This window comes from Ascoidea rubescens (genome assembly GCF_001661345.1).
Source record: "Ascoidea rubescens DSM 1968 unplaced genomic scaffold ASCRUscaffold_1, whole genome shotgun sequence".
Classification (NCBI taxonomy): Eukaryota; Fungi; Ascomycota; class Saccharomycetes; order Ascoideales; family Ascoideaceae; genus Ascoidea; species Ascoidea rubescens.
Genome location: NW_017962913.1, coordinates 758,674 through 780,158, shown reverse-complemented (window position 1 = coordinate 780,158; position 21,485 = coordinate 758,674). Strand labels below are relative to the sequence as shown.

At 30.7% G+C, this 21,485-nt stretch overlaps 3 protein-coding genes across 3 annotated transcripts; 1 reads left to right on the top strand and 2 right to left on the bottom strand.

Moving 5' to 3' along the window:
- Positions 1 to 23: 23 nt before the first annotated feature.
- On the bottom strand, positions 24 to 926 carry ASCRUDRAFT_96967 (uncharacterized protein). Its single transcript, XM_020195222.1, has one exon. It carries the CDS (start codon positions 837 to 839, stop codon positions 276 to 278), a length of 564 nt encoding a protein of 187 aa, XP_020049856.1. The 5' UTR covers positions 840 to 926; the 3' UTR covers positions 24 to 275.
- Positions 927 to 5,348: 4,422 nt separating this feature from the next.
- On the bottom strand, positions 5,349 to 10,188 carry ASCRUDRAFT_73378 (plasma membrane ATP-binding cassette transporter). The gene has a single exon (XM_020192259.1). It carries the CDS (start codon positions 10,044 to 10,046, stop codon positions 5,439 to 5,441), a length of 4,608 nt encoding a protein of 1,535 aa, XP_020049855.1. The 5' UTR covers positions 10,047 to 10,188; the 3' UTR covers positions 5,349 to 5,438.
- A 9,091-nt stretch (positions 10,189 to 19,279) lies between these two features.
- Positions 19,280 to 20,197, top strand: TEL1 (DNA-binding protein kinase TEL1; the record flags this gene model as incomplete). The annotated part of the gene is made up of 1 exon (XM_020190242.1): positions 19,280 to 20,197. The coding sequence occupies one exon, from the start codon at positions 19,280 to 19,282 to the stop codon at positions 20,195 to 20,197; it is 918 nt and encodes a 305-aa protein (XP_020049854.1).
- Between the last annotated feature and the right edge of the window lie 1,288 nt (positions 20,198 to 21,485).

Here is a 21,485-nt window from a genome sequence, read left to right as displayed (position 1 = left end):
TTTCAATTGTATTTATCTATTATCCTCCAATTTAGCAGAAAATTGTAGTAGTAATATAAGGCTCAACTCATTATCGGCTTTTCTTAGGTTTCTTATTTAATCAACAAAAAATTGAGTGTCGATTTTTGGTAGAAAAAAATATATTCATACAGATCATGCCTTTCTCAACCAAACGTAAATACACTGTAGCTTCTTGGTTGTGATATTTTTCGATAGTGTTATATTATAGATACAAAGCATATATACAGAATTGGAATAACGGAATTTTGCAGAAATTACTTGCGAATATTGGAATCCCATATCTTATATTTCATTTCTGCAACCTCATGACAGAATTCGTCTCTTTGATGTTGATCAACTATCTCGCCTTGTTCGCCATAGTATTTGACATACAAGTCGTCGGCTATTCCCTGAATTTTCTCTGCCTGCTCAACTGATTGAGACCTGTTATAGCCCAAATCCTTCAATGCAAACTCCTGAACTGCCAAACATTCTTTGTATAGCTCAGTCATCTGGAGACATCTGTATGATTTCAATGCTGACTGTGATTTAATACAATCTCTTATTCTCTGCTGAACTAGTGAGCAGTTTTCCTTCATGACTGCATTTTCTGGATTGCTCTCGAGATACAGCTTTACTTGTTTGGTCTGTTTATATTGGTGTCTATTGGAAAGTCCATCTTCAGTCAAGTCTAGCGAATAGTCAATCTTGTCTCTTGGTGTTTGGCTTTGCAAAAACTGCAATAGATCGTCAGGTAGGTTCAATGTGTGCTGCGAAACCTCTTCAACAGGCCCAGCTGCTTCAGAACTCTGTTTTGCCTCCTTCGACCTCCAAAACATCGCCACCAAATCACTCTCTTTGTGTTGTCGACTCCAATTCACATCCGAATCTCAAATTTCAGTTCACGGAAAACAGTCCCGTGACATCTATGCAAGCGGACGCACATGTGCAGATTGACCCTTTGTGGTGGACCGATCCTTTGTGGTGGACCTCATCACCACAAAGCTTTCAAAACTATAAACTCTCTCTTGAAATCTCTGACTTTTGTCTTTCGTTTCGACTGACCCTAAAGAAGTGGTCTGTGTATTTCGAAGCGTTCATGTGGTTCAAGAAATCTTCGTCGTGGGTGATGACAATTAGCTGGAAGTTTCGTTGCGCCCTTCTCATATCCACAATTGCACTCAACGATTTGGCTAGCGATTCAATATTGTCACTGTCTAAATTGGTTGTGGGCTCATCAAGTGCAATCATTCCACAGTTGATACCAAAGCACTCTGCTAGTGCCAACCGAATGATGATACTGGCTAGTACCTTTTGTCCTGCAGAACATCTGCCTCTCATATCCAATTCAACATCCTGTTTAACCATAACGACCCTATAGTTGTATGACCGATTGTTGCTTTTGCTTGTATTAATATCACTTTTAATTAAAATAGTATCAACATCTGTTCCACTATACGTTTTTTTCCACAATTCATCGATGATCCGATTGATTTCTTGCATTTTAATACTATGGTATTTCATGATAGCATTATCCAATGCTTTGGAATATGTCCCAATATCTTCCGAAACTAGTAATTTGGTTTGCAATTTTATCCATTCTTGGTGGTAAAAATTGTCAATGTCCTTGTATTCAACTTTCAATTCGTTCTCTAATGCTTTAATTTGAAGTTCTATTTGTTTTATTTCCCCCAATTTTGCTGAATACAATCCGTTTAGTTGATTTTTCTTGGAATCCAATCTTTTGCTTTCTTCCAAGTATTTTTCTCTTTCTGCTTCAGCATTCTGAGACTTCAATTCTTCAATTTCACTGTTTACTAATTCAAATTGTTTATTTAACGAGAATAATTGCAAATTACCCTCTATATTTCGTTTTTCCTTATCTGTATCTGCAATTTCTGCACTTTCCTTTTTAATTTCCTCGTCTAAATTTGAAATTTCAAACTGAGCCGACTCAATTTTAGAGTCTAACTCATCAACCTCCTCAATACATGTTTTTAGCCTAATAGCTTCATTGCTAATGTAATTATTTATGAAATCATCAAGCTCTACAAACTGAGACAAAAGATTTTTTAATACCTCAATTTCCCTGCTTAGATTATTCTCCTCAGCTAAAAAGGTGTCTTTGGTTTGATTCAACTCAGCTACCAAAGTATTTATTTTATTCTCAAGATCACTGATTCTATCATCGTATTGGCCAATAACTTTTTTTAAACTTTCCATCTTTAAATTATTCAACGTAATACTATTCTGTTTGTTAGTTTGATCAATTAATTCTGTTTCTAACGTTTTAACACGCAATCTTTTTGTATTCACTAAATTTTCATTTCTCATAATTTCATCTTTTTTATTTTGCAACTGTTGGACCAATTCACTCATACCATTTCTAATGTTTTTCAACTCATTATTCTTTTCATTTTGAATCCTCTGTAAATCTTGAATAGATTTTGGTGAAACACCAAAACTGGCCAACTCATTCTCAATATTTTGAATATCATTATCAAGATTGTTTAAATCGTTGCTTTTCCTAAAAAGTTCTCTGATTGGATTTAATAATGATTCAACTCCGCTTAAAACCGCCTTCAGTTTTTTAAGTTCTTCATATTTATTATTACATTCAATCTTGGCTTTCTCAAATTGCTCTAAATTTTCCTTCAATCTCTGCTCCAAATGTAGAATTTCTTTTCCCTTTAATTGTCTATATCTAGAGACATCATTCGAAATACTTCGAGCAATATCCAAATCTGATTTTATTCTCTCAACTTCTTCCAAGTAATCATTTGTTGAACTTCTCTTCACTTGATCTTGAAAGAATTTTAAAATCTTTCCAAGTTCATGTGAATTAAAACTTCTTCTGCATAAAACACAATATTTATCCTTTTCAGCAATTTTTAAAGCATTCATATTAAATTCTCTCGTTACATTATATATTTTATCGTTTTCCAAGGCTGTTTCATAATCGGTTTCTATCCCTTTAACAAAATCTTCATACTCTTCAACAGGAGTATCCTCAGGTAATGTTTCATTGATTATCTTTTCGCATTTTTTGAATTGTTGGTTTAATGAATCCAAGTTTTCTTTAGTATTTTTATAAGTTTCTTCAACTCTAGAAACACTATGGTTCAACCCATCATGTTCCTTTTTCAACCTATTTGTTTCAATATTGCAATTATTATAAAATTCTTGCAAATATGAATTTGATGATTTTACATCTAATTTTTTATTAACCAATTTTTCAAAATCAGATGAATGTTTGTTAATAATCGAATCTATGGCTTTTTGATGATAAACTTTATCACTATTAAGCACGGATAACTTAGCGTGTAGCTCAGATTGAGCTGACGCAATTGAAAATTCCTTTGCTAGCTCTTCACATTCAGTTTCCATTTGAACAATTGAATATTTTTTTTTCAAAATTTCATCATTAAGTAACTGAATCTCATTTGATTCTTTTAACTTGACTAATTTATCTTTTATGACTTGTAGTTGAGATTTTTCGTATTCCATATCGACTTCATTTATATTATTTTTATTCAATTGTTGCTTAATATTAGTATTTTCTTGTTCTAATCCCTGCATATCATCAATAGAATATTTTCTGTGTTCTTGATCTTTTAGTTTTGCGTCTTTTAACTCATTTAATTTGGACGATAACAAACTAATTTTATTTTGGTTTTTTTCTTTGATATTGTCTAACGAACTTGTTTTAGTATATGAAATTTCTTCTAATTGATATCTAAATTTTTTAGAATACAAAGAATCATTTTCGTGTTGATAGTTTTCAAAAGAGAGATTTAAAATTGATGAGTAGTTTCTAATTAATTTTGATCTTTTGTTGACTTTCAATTCATAAGTCTCTTTCAATGCTTCTAGTTTACCCTTTTCTCCTGTTTTCAATGTATAAACAGAACGAACCTGGTTTAAATTTTCTTTTTTATTCTCCAACAATGCTTTATTTTTTTCCAATTCTTTTGTTTTTAAGACCACATATTCTTCAAATTTTGCTAATTTCTCAGTCAATTGGTCTCTTGAATCAGGCAAATATTTAATGGATGATTCTAATGCATTGATTTGCTCGCCCATCGATCTTCTTTCGTAATTTAACCTTTCAATTGAACTAATGATTTTTTCATAATCCCTATTTGATTGAAAAAGTCTGTTGATTTTCTCTGAAATTCGAGAAAGTTTTTGAGTGAGTTCCACAGATTCATTTTGGTAGGTCTCAATTAATTCTTTCAATGCAACAATGTTACCTTTTATTTTATTAGCTTTATTTTTGTCATTTCTGGAGTACTCAACTCTTTGTTGCAATAATTTTGTATCGATTGCCATGTCCTTTTTAATAGCCTTTAAGTTATCTAGAGCTTTGGTAAATTTCAAAGCTTCAAATATTTCATCAAATCTTTTTTTCAAAATCGAAGGTTCGGATAATGGCCATAAACTATCATCTTGATGGCAAAAAATAACATACTCCAAAATAGCCTTAGAAACACCTAGATATAACGAAATCTGAGAATCTAGTTCAGCACATCGAGTAGATATTGTTGTTCTCTCACCTCTATTCAAAGCAACCAATATGCCCTCCAATGTCTTGAATGTTTGAGTAGTCTTTTTCAAAATTAACTGCATTGATCTTGTGCAAATCATTGAGATACCATTTGCATTATTAAAAGCTAATTTGATTTGAGCTTTGATTTCTTTGTCGCCAGTGATTCTTGGATCGTGAATAAAAGCACCACCTTTACTATTTGGAGGTAGATTTCCAGTGGTGGCATATTTCAAACACTCAATTATTGTGGTTTTACCAGAACCATTTTGCCCAACAATAAGAGTCAATGGCAAGCCAAATTCAATCGTTTCTTTTTGAGAAGGATCAAAAGATCGTATTCCTTGTATTGATAACTAGAGTGATGAGCGAAAGGTTAGTAAATGAGTTTACAAGATGCTTGACAAAAGACTATCTTAACTATACGTACTTTTATAATACTCGACCTTTTGAATTGAGAGGTTAATTTGCTGTTAGTTGATCAAAAAGAGCTGGGAAGATTTACAACTTGATATAACTGTACATACATTATCAGAAACTTGATAAATAATAGTGAAAGAAGGTCAAACTACTTTTTCTCTTAACATCGGTTTATATGCCCACTTTTAAGTTTCCATACAATGCATGAGGTATAAGAGCCAACATTTTGTTTCTCGTTCTTTTGGTTTTCAAAACCAAAATATTTAGAAATATTTATTGTAAGAATATTTAATACGTTTAGATACCTATCTCTTATTTCAAGATATATAAAACAAATGCAAATAGTATAAAAAACAAAAATCTATTAATTTTTAATTAGGAATATAAAAAGATGTAGTTGAATATTAGTTATTAAGAATATTTTTAAAAAGAATATGTATTTGATATGACAACAGAATATCGTAGAATTAATCTAATTTTCTTTCTTTGGTTTAATAAAATTATCATCACCAGCTTTCTCAGCAAAAATGTTGGTTTCTGGTTCATGTCTTTCTTTTCTTGGGCCATTGAACCAGCTCTTGAAATCTAAAATAGATTTAAAGGACCAGACTTTTACTCTCATGTAATAATAACAAATCAACATAGCAGCAAAATTGAAGATGATGTAAACAAAAAAGAACCCAAAGTTTCTCCACCTGTAAGACCATTTGATATTAAACTGACCAACTACTTCTTCTTGAGTAGTAAATTCACAGTAATGACAGCTTGAACTAGCATCAGCATCTTCCATGTAACCCCCATTATCCTCAATATAAGTTGACATAAATTCGCCACAGGATTGATTTTCTGGAGGATCAAAAACCAAATATTCATCTTTAGAACAATGAATTGGTCTGTTGTGAACCAATGGAGCAACAAATGATTGAACAAAATAGGTATATGGAGAAACTTTGTACATAAAAGTCCAGAATCCTGGCATAAATTGAGCCGGTTGCAAAATACCATTAAATAACAACATAGAAGCAAATAAGTTGGAATTAATCATGGAGGCGGATGGAACATTTGGTGAAAAGTATAAAACCCACAAACCATAAGAGCAGAAATAAATTGGAAACATAATAACATAAACCAAGAAGAAATAACCAGTTGTAACGCTCCATCCACTTTGTCTAGCAGGGAACCAAAAACACAAGAAACAAAGGAATTCACATATTGTACTCCAGAAAATTTCCACAAATGTATGAGACAATAACAAACAAGACCAATGGAAAGTATTGGAAGCTGCTTCTCTAACTTCAAATAACTCTCTTGTATCGTATGCAAAAACGTGCAATTGGTTAATCATAGCTAATGAAATTAAAAGAACCATGAAAACAGAAGAAATGGCTCCATTAGCAGCAGAAATAGAGTGATTTAAACCAACAAATGAGAAACCAACAAATAAAGCACATAAAAGACATTCAAGAAATTTAGCTCTGATATAAACTGGTGATCTCCAGAATTGAATAAAAGTCCTTTTAAGAACACACCACATTTGTTTATTATATGAAGTAGCAAATCTTGACTTTAAAACATCAGAATTTTCAGGCATTGGTTTTTTAGGCAACTCTTGATGTAACAAGGCAATTTCTCGAGTGGTACTAGCGTATTCAGGCGATTGTATCCACAAATCGTGCCAGTCAGAGGATGCAGAGGCAGTGGCACCAGCACCAATACGATTAAGAATATATTCAGCTGGATTTTCAGACTTTCCACACTTAACACCAGATTGTCTTTCAAAGTAGTTTAATAAAGAAGATGAATTTTCACCAATGTCACCAAAGTACACTGTTTTACCCCCCTTTTTTAACAATAATAATCTATCAAAAACTTCAAATAAAGTAGCAGAAGGTTGATGAATGGTACACAATATAGCTTGTCCAGAATCAGCAAGAGCCCTTAAAAATTGAATAATTGACCAGGCAGACTGCGAGTCCAAACCAGAGGTTGGTTCATCAAGGAAAAGTAACAATGAAGGTTTGGCAACTAATTCAACACCAATAGAAAGTTTTTTTCTTTGCTCAACATTCAAACCTCTACCTATTTTACCAACAACAGCTTCAGCGTAGTTTTGCATACCCAATAAATCAATAATTTTTTCAACATATTCATATTTCTCTGATTGAGGAACGTCTTTAGGTTGACGTAAATCAGCTGCAAATCTAAGAGATTCCCTGACAGAGTATTCTGATAAATGCAAATCTTGTTGTTGAACATAACCTGTTCTTCTTTTAAATGAAGAGTCAATTGGTCTACCATTAACTAGCATGTCACCGGTAATAACACCAAAGTTAATTCTTTGAGCAAGAGTATTTAATAGAGTAGTTTTACCTGCCCCTGATTCACCCATTAAAGCAGTCATAGTACCTGGTTTAACATAACCTTGGATGTTATCTAATAATTTTCTTGTTGCTCCATCATAAGGAATAGTGTAGTTTAGATTTTGCCATGAAAAAACATCTTTTACAGCAATAACTTTTTTCAAATCAACATTGGGACCATTAAGAGCTACCATCATTTCTTCTCTTGAAGCAACCTTTCCATCAATAGCTTCGGAAGCATCTTTTGGCAAATGGCCTCTTTTATACAACAACATATCACCACCTCCTTCAACATTTTTCATAAACTCAGAGAAAAGAACATTTAATATAATAAATGCAACGGTCCAAGCAATATTAATACCAAAGTTTCTCCAAACGTGAGAATAATGGTATCTAAACTTTGAGGTAATATAAGAATCACCTGAAACCCAATCTTGACCGGCAATAGAACCAGCAACGGAACAGATTTGGTTGACAATAGAAACATTTTCATAACCATTACCAGAAGGAATCAAGTTATCACAAGCCATTTTCTTTCCATGAAATTCAACGGCTAACAATTGTTCATAAGTATATCTCATTGGGTTTAACCAGTTGATCCATTTTATCCAATGATGCATTTTGGGCAAAGGAATAATAAAGCCAGTATAAACAGATAACATTAAAATCCATAAACCTGCAATAGCATGAGCAGTACCACCATCTTTGGTAATTGTTGCAACAAACTTAAAGATAAAAGACATACATTGTTGAATCAACAATAAAAATAGCATATATTGGAAAAAGGCACCGGCTTCATGTTTTAAATGAGGCATCCAATATGATGTCAAGCAGAGAATAATCACACCAATAAATTTAATAGGAATTTCAGTGACGATTTCTTGCAAAGCCTCGGCGGAAAGATGATACATTGAATATGTTTTTTGTTTTACAACAATGGGTCTATGTTCAAAAGAATGAGCAATTTCAGCAAGAGAAGTTAAAGCACAGAACAATAAACAATAAAACAAAAGACCTCCTCTAGAATAAACACCATCTGTTCCAGAAGGGATTTTATAAAACATAGAACCAACAATAAGACCTTTAGTTAAGAAAGAAGAAAGATAAATAACTTGGTAAGTTAAATCACCCTTAGCTCTTTGGAAACCTCTTTGAATTAAATAGAATAATTGAGAAAAGTAAGTGACCACAAATTGAGATTGCTTTCTTTGAAACTTTTGTTTTCTTTGAGTAGTAGCTAAAGCTAATCTTTGTCTTGTGTCATCAGCAGGATGATCAACAATATATTGATCATATTCGGCTAAACAATTTTGATATTCAGAGGAATTTAACCAATATTGTTCAAATTCATCGGCTGTTTTTGGGATTGTGTTCTCGTATCCAGGTTTTGGAAATCTTCCATTTGGATCAGTAATAGAGGTTAAGAACTCAGGAGTAGTCATACGATCAGGTTTATACCAACCCATTTTTTCGAAATAAGCACGAGCTTCACCAGCAGGACCAAAATAAATTTGTTTTCCCAAATAAAGAACAGTAACTTTATCAAACAATTGATAAATGTTTTCACCGGCTTGGTAGATTGCAACTAAAGCAGAATTGTTTAAAAGATTAGTTGCAGCACGAATAGCTTGAGTAAACTCTAAGGCAGTTGAGGCATCTAAACCTCTAGTAGCATTATCCCAGGAATAAATGGAAGCATTACAAGCCAAGGCTTCAACAATACTAACTCTCTTTCTTTCACCACCAGAGACACCTCTAACGAAATCATTTCCAACGTTTGTAGAATAAGTGTGTCTTAAACCGAAAACAGTACACCATAAATCTCTCATATTGTTGATATATTCAGATCTAGAGATACCGTCAATTCTTTTTGCTGGTGTTTTAGTTTTCAAAGCAAAATCGACTGTCTCTTTGACAGTAATTAAAGGAAAATGGAAGTCTAATTCTGGATTATAAATAATGTAACCTTTGTAATTATCCATCATTTCCTTTTGAGATAAACCATCGTAAGAAAAATCACCTGTAACTTCAACAAAATCAGCGGTTTCACCTGAACAACATTTTAAAAGAGATGAACAACCTGCACCAGGTCTACCGACAACGAAACACATTTCACCTGCTTCAATAACGCCAGTGAAATTTCTAATAATTTGTCTAATAGGTGTAGAATCACTTTTGAAGAACTTCAAAGGCCATTTAAAGAAACCTCTAAGCATTTCTTCAACAGATGAAGCATAGGCTGCTGATACATCAACACCAACAGCGGTTAAATCTTTGAAAGCAATACCTGCAGAAGAACTTTCAATTCCTTGTTCCAAAGATTTTGCGTTTAAATAATTCAATAATAATTTTAAATCAAAATCGTCATCATTAATCTCAAAATGATCCATTTGAACTTTAGTTCTTCTTGAAAGAGTTCTTGCTAAGGATTGAATCATATCAATAGCTTGGGGATTTGATAAGATGTTTGATAAATGGTTTGATAATAAATCATCATTGTTTTGAGTTTCAATATCATCGATGTTTTTTGAAAAGGCAACTGATTTCTTTGATTTTGAAGAAAGATTTGTTAACATCTTTGAGACAATATTTTGGGTTGTGGTTGGTTTATTTGATTGAGATTGATCAAAAGTAGGATCAAAAGGTTTAACATCATTTGAATCATTAGAATAGATTGATTCATCATCATCATCGTGATGATGTTGGTTATAGTTTGGCATTCTGGAAAACTAAATAATTAATAGAAGGGTAAAAAGTGGAATAACAATGAATTAAACAAGCAGCAATTAGAAATTTTAAAATTACCAATTACCAATTACCGATTAACAATTAACAATTAACAATTAACAATTAACAATTAAAAAATTAAAACAAAAATAAAAATAAAAATAAAAATAAAAATAAAAATAAAAATAAAAATAAAAATAAAAAAAGAATTGAGATAAAAATATATCCAAAGATAATGAGAAGGTGATATTAGGAAATATAGAAATATGTGCTTATTTCTATTAAATGTGGATGAGGTATAGGGAATAGGATAACACAAATGTCGTTGATGAGTTTATCTTTGAATTAATTAAAAGAAAAATAATATGAAAAATAAGATGGGAATCATTAGGGAATATCTGGAGTATATATAGCATTCAAAGAATATGGAGAACCATCTTTGTCGAGTAACGAATTCGGAGCATTCAATTACAAATGTTCGCACAGTTATCCATTTCCACGCCCAATTCCATTCCCACATAGCAGCCTTTCTTTTTGTTTATCTTCCATGTTTATCAGTTCCAGCAATATATTTGTCCATCCAGCCAAAAATTAGCTCAACCAAGTTTCCTAAAGCGACCAATTCTCATCACAATACAGATTTACCCTCAATAACCCACAAACCAACAGGAGAGTGAAACAATCACAAGCAGAGCAGCGTTCAAAAGAACTCAAATGAAAGGAAAAGAAAACAGCTCACGAAAGAAAACTGGCTAGGTCTCGGTTCTTCTAGACTATAACCCTCAAGACAACAAAAGATAACACTTACCAGACTCATTTGCTTGATGGGCAGAGAACAATGTTGGAGTGAGTGATTTTGCTCGCTTCACCAAAGAGCGCGGGCGGGAAACAGCGCTTTTCCACGCAAACTCCGCGGGCAGAAAAGTTCCGTGCGTACTGCATTCCAATGCAGTGTGGTGTATTCACAATCACACGCTCTCTCACGCATGCAGTGCATGTGTCATGTGCTGGTTTTTCAGCTGGAAAACCTCGTTGTTTCCCAAAGCGAAAGACAATATAATAGCGTTACCAGAGCCAGCTGCTGGAACACCTCAGCGCTGCTGCTACAATGAATGTGTCGTCTATCAAAGAGTCGGCTAAAATATCGGCGTTGCTTGTCTCCACAAAGATCAAAGACAGAACCGATGGTCTTGCTAGTCTCGAGGAGTTGCTCAATTCATTGGTTTTCGTGCACAACCTAAACTATAAATCAACTGTGAATTTGATTGATGCTTTGTTGAACTTATCAGAAACAGAAAAACACTCCTTGTTATACAAAAGCTTGTCCTTGAGAAATATTGAGTCCAGACTAATCAAGTCTTCCAGTCTACTCTATTTGTTGCTTACAAAGAAAAAAAACCTACTAAAATTGAAAACCATCTCAACGATTTTAACAAGAGTTAATAGCTTAGCCTTTGATCTGGGTTTGATTTTCTATCCAATCTCAATTGATTTGGCGAGAGTACTAAATTTACTAAGCAGTCTTTTTGGTAATTATTTATATTCAGTAAAGGATTTCAACTGTTTTCTATCGCTCTCAATTTCTATATTCAGTGCTCACAATTTCAATAAAAGTGCCAACAGTGATAAAAATCGGAAGGATAATCGGTATGAGAAGATCTTTGATAATGACAAGTTAAACAACGAGCTTTTAGACTCTATTTATAACCTAATAGTATATTCATCATCAATCGATCACTACTCTATTATTCAACTAATTTTAAGATATATAAATCAGTTCAGGAAAGAGTCAATGAACATGACACTAGTTTTTAAAATTATCAATAAAATTTTATTATCATCCGTTGATAACTCAAGTTTCATTTTAAACTATTATAAATTAATACTACCCAAATTTTTAATATTGATTTCGAATTTCAATTTAGTTCAAATCTTCACTAATTATCCCTCTTTATTTGATCAATTGTTGATTTTTTTAAAGTTCTCTCAACCTTTTTTATCCTCTTTAATAAATTTAATAAATCTTAATGTTTTATTCATTGATGATGAAGATAACAAGGATAATAATAATAATAATAGTAATACAGACACTAAAAAAAACACTCAATATTTAGAGTATTTAAAAGATTTATCATCCTCTTTAAAAACTATACTAATAAACTTTCTTTCTTCAATCAAAAATAGTAAGCTTGACGTTTTATCGTTAGACTTCAATTCAATCCAATATCACGATTTATACCTTTATAACGACAATGATAAAATTAACAATGAATGTTGGTTTGCATCCGATTTCATATATCTCCCTAATAATTCCTTAAATTCGCAAAGGGCTTGGTTACTTAGATCCATATTTTTGAATGTGACCACATCTTATTTTTTAATAAAAGATTATATACAGCTCACTCTTTCCAAATTAAGCACCATCTCAATTGACGTATCAAATAACTCAGATAATAACAACTCTTTAAAATTGTCCGATAGTACTATACTTCTGTTACATAATTCCACAAATAGTAGCCATAACACAAAGAGACAAAAGATCAACAATTTTGATTATAGGGAAGTTCTCAAATCATGCTTAGATTATAACGATAACTGGCTGGATTTTCTAATCGATCTATTTAATTCCTCCTCTGATTTTCAAGTTATTGTTTTACAATTATTTATATTCTCTGACAAAAAAGATCCGAATTTAATTAATTTGGTTTTTAAAAATGTCAGCAATGAATTTTTAATTAATTGGCTATTTTTATTAGCAAAATTGGTTATTGACCAAAATACAATTTCACATGAAACACTAATTCAATTATTAAAAATATGTTTGAAAGATTCTAGTCTGTCTATTTTTTGCTCTCTAGCAATATCTATTTTTAATCATTTTGCAATCAATCCTTTTATGATTAAAAATCCAAATGGTTCATTCTCAAATTTTAAAAATAAACATGAGTCTTTCCAAGATAGTTCCTTTTATAGCATACAAGATAACTTGTTTTATCAAAACTTTTCTGAAGAAAACTCGCTTCACAAGAATTCAAATTATGATAATTCATTCTATAATAATTCCATCCAAGAAATTACTATTTGTGATTATCAAAGTTCAACTCAAGACAGCTTGTCTCAAAATAATACAATCGGCGAAAATTCTGAAAATATTGGTCATTTTTCCAAATTATATAATGATAAATATATATATCAAGCAATGGAGTCTATTTTTGATATATCAGAGACAAATGGTCCCACTCACTTAAATAATCATTCTCTAATATTTTGGATTTATGCTTTAAAATTTTTTTTCAATCAAAATAATTTATTTGCCTCGTTATCAAAAACAGAAAAAATGATTGACTGGTTCCTCATTAAAACAGAGAATTACATGAAAGATATAGATGAATCTACAAATATAAATGAAATTTCTTTCTTTGACAAATTCTTTATTTGGATTTGCAGTAATGATTACATAAGATTTAACTCTATATTTCAGTATTGGAAACCATACAAAAAAAATTATATTGATCAAATTGAAGACCTCTGGAATTCTTCAAAAAATTTAAGAAATTTTTTTTTATTAAGAAATTCAGCTACTAATGAGGTTATAAAAGAAATATATGTCAAACCTTTGATATTCTCAGGCAATAAAATCAAAGAAACTTTAGGAAATTTTTTTATTAAATTTTTTAAAATATTGGATTCTACTATGAATTTTGGCAATTCTATAAGTTTTAATAAAAATGGAAACAGTCCTATTTTCCAAAATCTATTTAAATGGTCAATTCAATTACTTAACATAAATTATGTTTTAAATAATAATAATCAATTGAAAAGTTACTGTGAATCATTAAGATACAAAATCTCAGTTTTTTATGAGCAGGAGTTTCTTAGCATTCAAGAAAATAGTTTCAATGAAATATATAAAGTTTTCAAGTCTATTTTCAACTTGAATCTTAATTTAAAATTTAAAGATAACATTAGGAAGAGCATTCTTATGTTTATTTTAGAGTACTTTCCTCATGAGCATTTGATTGAGAAATTTGAAAAAAACGAAATCCGAGAACAATCAAGTAGTCATGGTTTTATTTCAAATGAAAAAGACTCAAATTCAATAACAGTGAGCGATGAATTTGGATCAATTCGAAGATCTGGGACAAACTCTTCTTTAAGTTTTTCTTACAACTCAAGTAAAGAATGTGAAAGTGAAGACAACAATCAAATGAATTTCGAATTTTTTTTAGCGAAAACTGTTTTGTTTTCAACTACTCAATCACTTTTAAAATCGCCTGATATTAACGAAGTTTTGGATAACATTATTGATTATGTCGAAAATCTTGAACCAAAGAGTTTTTTATCCATTTCTCCAATTTTAATACAGTTTTTAGAAAGGTCTGATCATGTTAAAAAGAAAATTTCGCAAAAAAATCTAAGTCGACTAATTAGGTTACTAGGTGATAAATTATTACTGAAAGATTATAAGACTTTTTCTATTGAAACTATTATAAAATTTTTAAGTTTTATTGTTTCCTGTACTCAAGTTTGGTCGGAAAACTCTCTGAAAAAAGATTGTATAGACATGGTCACGTATTTTATTGCTTTATATAAAAAAGATGTCTTTATAGTGGATGAATTGATTAAGAATTATCTAGTTTTGTTGATTCAATTGTTAATTATCTCGAATAATCATTCAGAAACTAATTTAAGCTTGAATTTACAAGAACTTGTTGTTTCTACTCATAAATGTGCATCTAATTTTGTTAAATTTAAATCCATAGGCTCTCTTTTGACACTTTTTCAAGTTTCCAAAACAAGTTTTCAAATTAAATTTTATAATCAAATTTTTAAAAATTTCCAAACTTCAAATTCTGATCATCCGTTTTTTTGTTATTTTTTTAGCATAATTTCACTGGCTTCTGAAAGTTGCTTAACATCAAGTTTGTATAATATTACAGAGTATTCTAAAATTGGATTTTTATCATCTTATATCAAAGCTTCTTTTAAAATTATTTGTCAACATCAGAAAATTAACTTGAATGAGTTGTTTTTGTTGTATAGATTGGATCTTTTCAAGTTCTGGAATAATTATTTCAATTTAAGTGAATTTCCTTTTGAGAATTTTGGTTACAAATCTAACGAAGCATTTTTTTCTCATAACTACAAACAGCTTATAGCTGTAAATATTTCAAGCCAAAATTATAATAAAGAAATTTCTGATGAAGAGGATAAATTTTTGAATGAAATATCAAGCACATTAAAATTGGGGGTAAATTCATTGGTTTCTGACAGTTTGCCTTTGTCAATTTCTCTTGCATTTACTCTAGGTGGGCATGGAAATAAAATATATGATATATTGTCTGACAAAATTGGAGACAAACAGTTTTCAAATTTATTAAAATCCAAAATATCATTGATTATTCTCAATATTATAAGATTTATTGACTTATCAGATGAAAATAAATTACTTAACTCAGCAACATTTCAAAAAGCAGGTAGTTATTTAAAGGCTCTTTTTAATTCAGATTCATTAAAAATTAATACTGGGTTGTTTATAAAGATCAATGGTGAAAAGGGTTTGGGGATAATCAAAGAACTTTTAAATCTATCTAATTCATCTAAAATATTTAAATCATCCCTATTTTTTTTTCTATGTCGAAACATAATTACATGGATACAAGATAGTACTAAAGTCCATCAAAAAATTCTTTTTATAAGAAAGTTGAAATACATAATATTGATGGACCCAGAAGGTTTTAGAGAATCTTTTTTGTTGAAACTTATTACTGAGAATTTAAGTGCTTATTTAAGCGAGAAGGAACTAGCCCAAGAAGTAGACAGCATATTGTCAGTTGTTTTAAATATCAATAAAGGTGTTTTAACGATTGAAAATCCGGATAATTATTTCTTATGCATATTAGTTGAGTTGATGAGTCTAAAAAAGAAATCAAAAATGGAAGAAGAAATTAAATTTCAAACAAGAAACTTTATTGAAACTTTTTTAGATCATGATTTTGATAAAACAGATGTTTTATTTAAATGCTTTCAAGCTTCGATTTCAGTAATATCCAACTCGAAGTCAAATATTAGCTTACTCGATATAGAGGATTCACTAAGCAATTATGACGATTTTGAAAATTTGAATTTGGTTAAGTTAATCTCACTTTTATTTGAATTTGAATTTGAACTAAACTTTCCAGAACTTGGACTAACTCATAAATACAAAAAAGATTTGATCGATAGACTCTACAAAATCTTCAAATATGTTGATAAAGATAGCAAAAAGTTTTTGGTCTATATTGGAAAATACTTTGGATATTATTATACACAAAATGGAGAAATTCCTTATTATTATGGCAAAGAAAGTGATAGCGTTAAATTTGATTCCCATAAATCATTCATGGACAGTATCTTGCAAAAAATTCTAAATTATTACAGCGAAAATAAAATTTCTAAAATTTCAAGCATTATAGAAGGGATTTTAGGATATTTTTTATTTGAATTTAACAAAATCAAGCAATATTTTAACGATTTGTCAATTCAAATTCCGTTGTCTACTTTTCCAATTGAATATGATACCCTTCAATTTCTTGTTGGAGATTTGAATTTGGATTTTCCAACTGGCCTGAATTTAGAATTTGATGATATTTTTTCTTGTTTGGAATCTAGTGAGAAGAATTTTATATTTAATACTTGGATTTTTGACCTATTTTTTTATTATTTGAATTGTATTTCTTCTTATTTCCCTCAAATGTCGGCTTTATGTTTTTTAAAATCTGCTCCAAATTTAATATTGCAAATAATGCCTGAGTTAATTATGTACTATATTACAATCTATAAAGAGGAAGGTTCATTAAATGTTAATGATTTATTTAAAAAGCTTCTAAATATAAAGAAAAATAAGGATATAATAAAATTTTCTTTGGTGCTATATTTCAAGATTAGAAGGTTGAAAAATAAATCCAAATATTTTTTCAAATCAATAGATAATATCAATTGCATTGAATTTATTCAAAATGCTCATTTTATAGGAGAAGCAAAAACATCTTTATTGTTGTTTGAGGAATTTCACTCGGATAAAACTGAAAATAAGTACCAATATAAACTACTAAAGGATATTTATAATAATATCACTCCTAGTGATTTGTATAGTGATTTAGTATACGGATTACCAGTGACACCAACATTAGACTTTGCAATAAACATGATAAATAAAGGTAGTGAATCTTTTAAAAAAGTTATGTTTAATAGTGCATTGTATGAAGCTGATCTATCCTCATTTGGTGAGCAAGACGCTTTAATTAATTCAGTAAAATCTTTTGGAATGAACAACTTATCAATGATTATAGATGAACAAATAGGTAAGAATCAATCGGATAGGTATGAAGTGGCATGGAAACTAAATCAATGGGATTTGCCAATTGGTGACTTTGATGTCAAAATTGATAAAAGTCAGGAAATTATTTATAAAACCCTTAAATTTGTTAACGTTGAAAACGTTTTTGCAGATTCATTATTTGAATTGACCAGAAATTCATTTTTTAACAAGAATTTTTTGAAAATGAAACAAAAACAAATATCAAGGTTTATGAAAACAGCTTCAATAATAGTTAATATTGAGGATGTATATAATTTAACAGACAAAAATTTTGTTAAGTCAATTCAAAATTATGAAGATAGTACATTTTGGTTTAAGAAGAACGACTTTTCAGACTATGATGATATTATATTGTCACGAAAGACCTGTTTTTCTTTAATTAATAATGTCAGTTTATGCCCAAGTAATTCAATGCTTGGAATGTTAAATGAGTTGATAAGATTTGGAAAACTTGCAAGGTTGAATAATGAAAGTCAAAAATCAATCAATAACGTATTTATTATTCAAAATATTGTGAAGAATAAGCTATCGTTATTGTTAACACAAAAAGGCAAGGAAAACCAATTGGCAAAAATTCAAAATAAAATTTTTGAAACGGCAAATGTTGAAGTTGCATCGACTCTTTGGACACAAAATGAAAATTCAATTGCCATATCAATGTTGGAAGAGTTGTATAAAAATTATTCGGATAATGAAGATACTGTATCAATTAAACAATTAAACACGCCAAAGACTGTTATTGGTGCTAAATTGGTAAAGTGGTTATCAGAATCTAGACAAGCAGCAACATCGAATATTTTTGAAAAATATATTTTATCATTTTCAAAAGAACATATTGTATATGAATCAATATTTCAAGCGTATCATATTTTTGCTCAATTTTGTGATAAAAACTGGCAATCGTTGTTTTTGAAAGAAGAGATTTCAAGGTACGAGATAGCATTGGAAGAATATAATGAGTGCGAGGTTTTTTTAATAAAAAATGAAAAAAAAGATAAACAAAGTAAAGCAGAAGAAAAAAAATTAGAAGATATGAAAAACAAGTTGAGAAATAAATATAAATCTGATTTGATTCAGTTGAATAATTTGAAAAAGACCAAACGTAATTTGATAAAACATTCTGTTTATTTTTATATGCTTTTAGTTAATTATGATGATCCAAGAAATGATGATATTGATCTTGATAGGTTTTGTTCATTATTTTTTGAATTTTGTAAAGATGAGGGTATTCAAAGAGGAGTAATGGATTTTATTAAAAGTTGTGAGTCGTTTAATTACTATAAATTGATTCCTTGGGTGAATCAATTATTATCGAAATTGCATAATGAAAAGGATAAATTCCAAGAAGTTTTACAAGATATTTTATTTAATATCTGTCACAAGCATCCATATCATTCATTATATCTTCTTTGCAGTTTATTGATTCAAAAACGGGAGTTTGATAATAATTTTAAATTTCGAATGGACGCAGGTAAAAAGTTGTATCAAAGCTTAAAACTTGATAAGAAATTTGATGATGAATACTTGGCACCAGTTACTCAATTTTGCTTCAATTCTTTAGCGTTGGCGAGCGAGAAATTTAAAGCAAATGTTAAGAGTATTAAATTGAGGAATTTAAAATGTGGGTTTCAATGGAGCGAAGAGTATTTGAACAAATTGAATGTTCCGTTAGCTACTACTAAAATTGATATTAATAAAGAAGGAGATTATAGAAAAGTTGCGAAAATTCGGAAAGTGGATAATGAGATTGTGATTCCTTCATCAGGAATCAGTCGACCAAAGATAGCGAATGTTAGAGTAGATGGAGGCAAAGAGTATAAAACGATATTTAAAGGAGGAGGAGATGATTTGAGACAGGATGCGATTATGGAGCAGGTATTTGAAAAGTGCAATAGATTTTTCCAGGCAGATAAGGAAACACGAAAGAGAAAGTTAAAGTTGAGAACGTATAAAGTTGTTCCGATAGGGAATAGTGGTGGAATCATTGAGTTTGTTTGTAATACGATATCATTTATTGATATAGTGTATCCGTATCACTTGAAGCATGATGAGATGAGTTATAGTGATGCGAAAGGTATTATGCTGAAAGCACAGAATAAGACGAAGGAGATAAGGATAAGTGAGTATAAGAGAATTTGCGATAAGATTCAACCAGTTTTCCGGTATTATTTCATGGATAAATATTTGGATAGTAATAGTTGGTTTGAGTCGAAAATTTCGTATTGTTGTGGGACAGCCAGTTCATCTATTGTTGGGCATGTGTTGGGGTTGGGAGACCGGCACTGTAATAATATATTGATCAATGAATTTGGAGAGCCAATTCATATTGATTTAGGGGTGGCATTTGATCAAGGTAAGCTGTTACCGATACCAGAAACAGTTCCATTTCGATTGACAAGAGATATTGTTGATGGATTTGGAATCAGTGGAGAAGGAATGTTTAAGAAGAACAGTGAATGTTGTTTTAAAGTGTTAAGGAATAATAAAGCAAAAATCAGTACAATGTTAGAAGTGTTGAAATGGGATCCATTATATTCGTTTGTTGTTACACCATTGAAAAAGCTTAAATTGCAAAAGCTATCAGATATTACAATTCGACAAGAGATAATTAAAGAGGATGATAATGATAAGTTCAGTGGGACAGAAAAGGCATTGGGAGCAGTGCAGCAAAAATTGGTTGCTGATGGACTTAGTAATGAAGCAGTAGTTTCTGAATTGATTCAAGAAGCAACGGATGTCAATAATTTGGCCGTAATTTACGTTGGATGGTCGCCGTTCTACTGACCGGGGGATACAAATGCGAACGGTACGTGTAGTACGTGTAGTACATGTAGTACATGTAATACGATGAGCTGTTACAATGATTAGTTAATGCTGTACGGGGTTGGACGAAATTCAAGGGGTTTAGACAAAAGGTCTGAAGAAAGAAAGAGGAAGAAAGAGAAGGAAAAACAGAAAACTTGTCTAAATTTTAATTGTGTATATGTTGTTGAAATGGATTTAATGGAAATCGGAAAAACAAAATTGATTAGAGCAAAACGCAATTATTTTGTTTGAATTATAGAAATTATAGATTATTAAAAGGCTGAAGTTGTCTTGCAATTGGGCAAATAAGGAACAGTTATTCACTTTCTCTTATATTAGAGAAATAATTTCCATGTAATTTGGTTTATAAGTAAGCTTTATAAGAATATAAGCAAAGAATCAAAGGAATAAGCAAATATGTTTGTAGTATCAAAACGAAAGGTGTGGTTCGGGAACCAGGTTAGCAAACCAGGAAGAAGGAGCTGAACTTTAGCAGCACATGGAAGTTGGGAGAAAAACGCAGAAGAGAGGGAAAAGCGCGTTTTGTGAGTAGACCTGCGTTAGCGGGACAGATCAATAGCAGGGAAACAGGCTGGGTCGGGGACTGCTGCGGAAAACTGCATATACGCCGCAACCATGCGCAAGAAGAAAGCGTGCGGCTTGGCGGGCCAGTCATGCTTTTTTGTTTTTGGCCAAGCTAATTTTTGATAAACACAATTGGAATTCCCAGAATTGCCTCACTTTTTTTTCTCCCACTATAAAACCACACATAGTTAAAGGATTTGATTATATTTTGCTATATATTGTATTGTATTACTACTAGTTTCTTTATATTAATATAACACTGGTATTACTATACTGTTCCTATACTATTAGTATTACTATAACAAATTTCACTCTATTTAAAAAATTTGTATGTATCATATATTAACCAAAGCGGCAAGCGGTCTTGAAATATAATTTTAAAATTTGACTGCTACTTAAATAAATTTCACTCAAGCCATCACCATAGTCTTCTCTATCTACTTATACACAAATCAAAAAACAATACAATGAAATATAAGAGTGTCAAACAGTCCGACATTACTTTGATTGAGAATAAAATAAATTCAATCATTGTAACATAAATCAAATCAAATCAATTATATCACACTATCATATCAACGCAAGATTAGTTCTGCCATAACCAGCAAAATCCAATCCACACGTTTCCAGAACACACCCACAGCCAGCACGTCGCATCAGAAGCAGATTGGCCCAGCATTGA

What these genes read in the sequence shown, in the direction of transcription:
- ASCRUDRAFT_73378 (XM_020192259.1), bottom strand. Translation starts at nt 10,046, where the DNA reads ATGCCAAACTATAACCAACATCATCACGATGATGATGATGAATCAATC.
- ASCRUDRAFT_96967 (XM_020195222.1), bottom strand. Translation starts at nt 839, where the DNA reads ATGTTTTGGAGGTCGAAGGAGGCAAAACAGAGTTCTGAAGCAGCTGGG.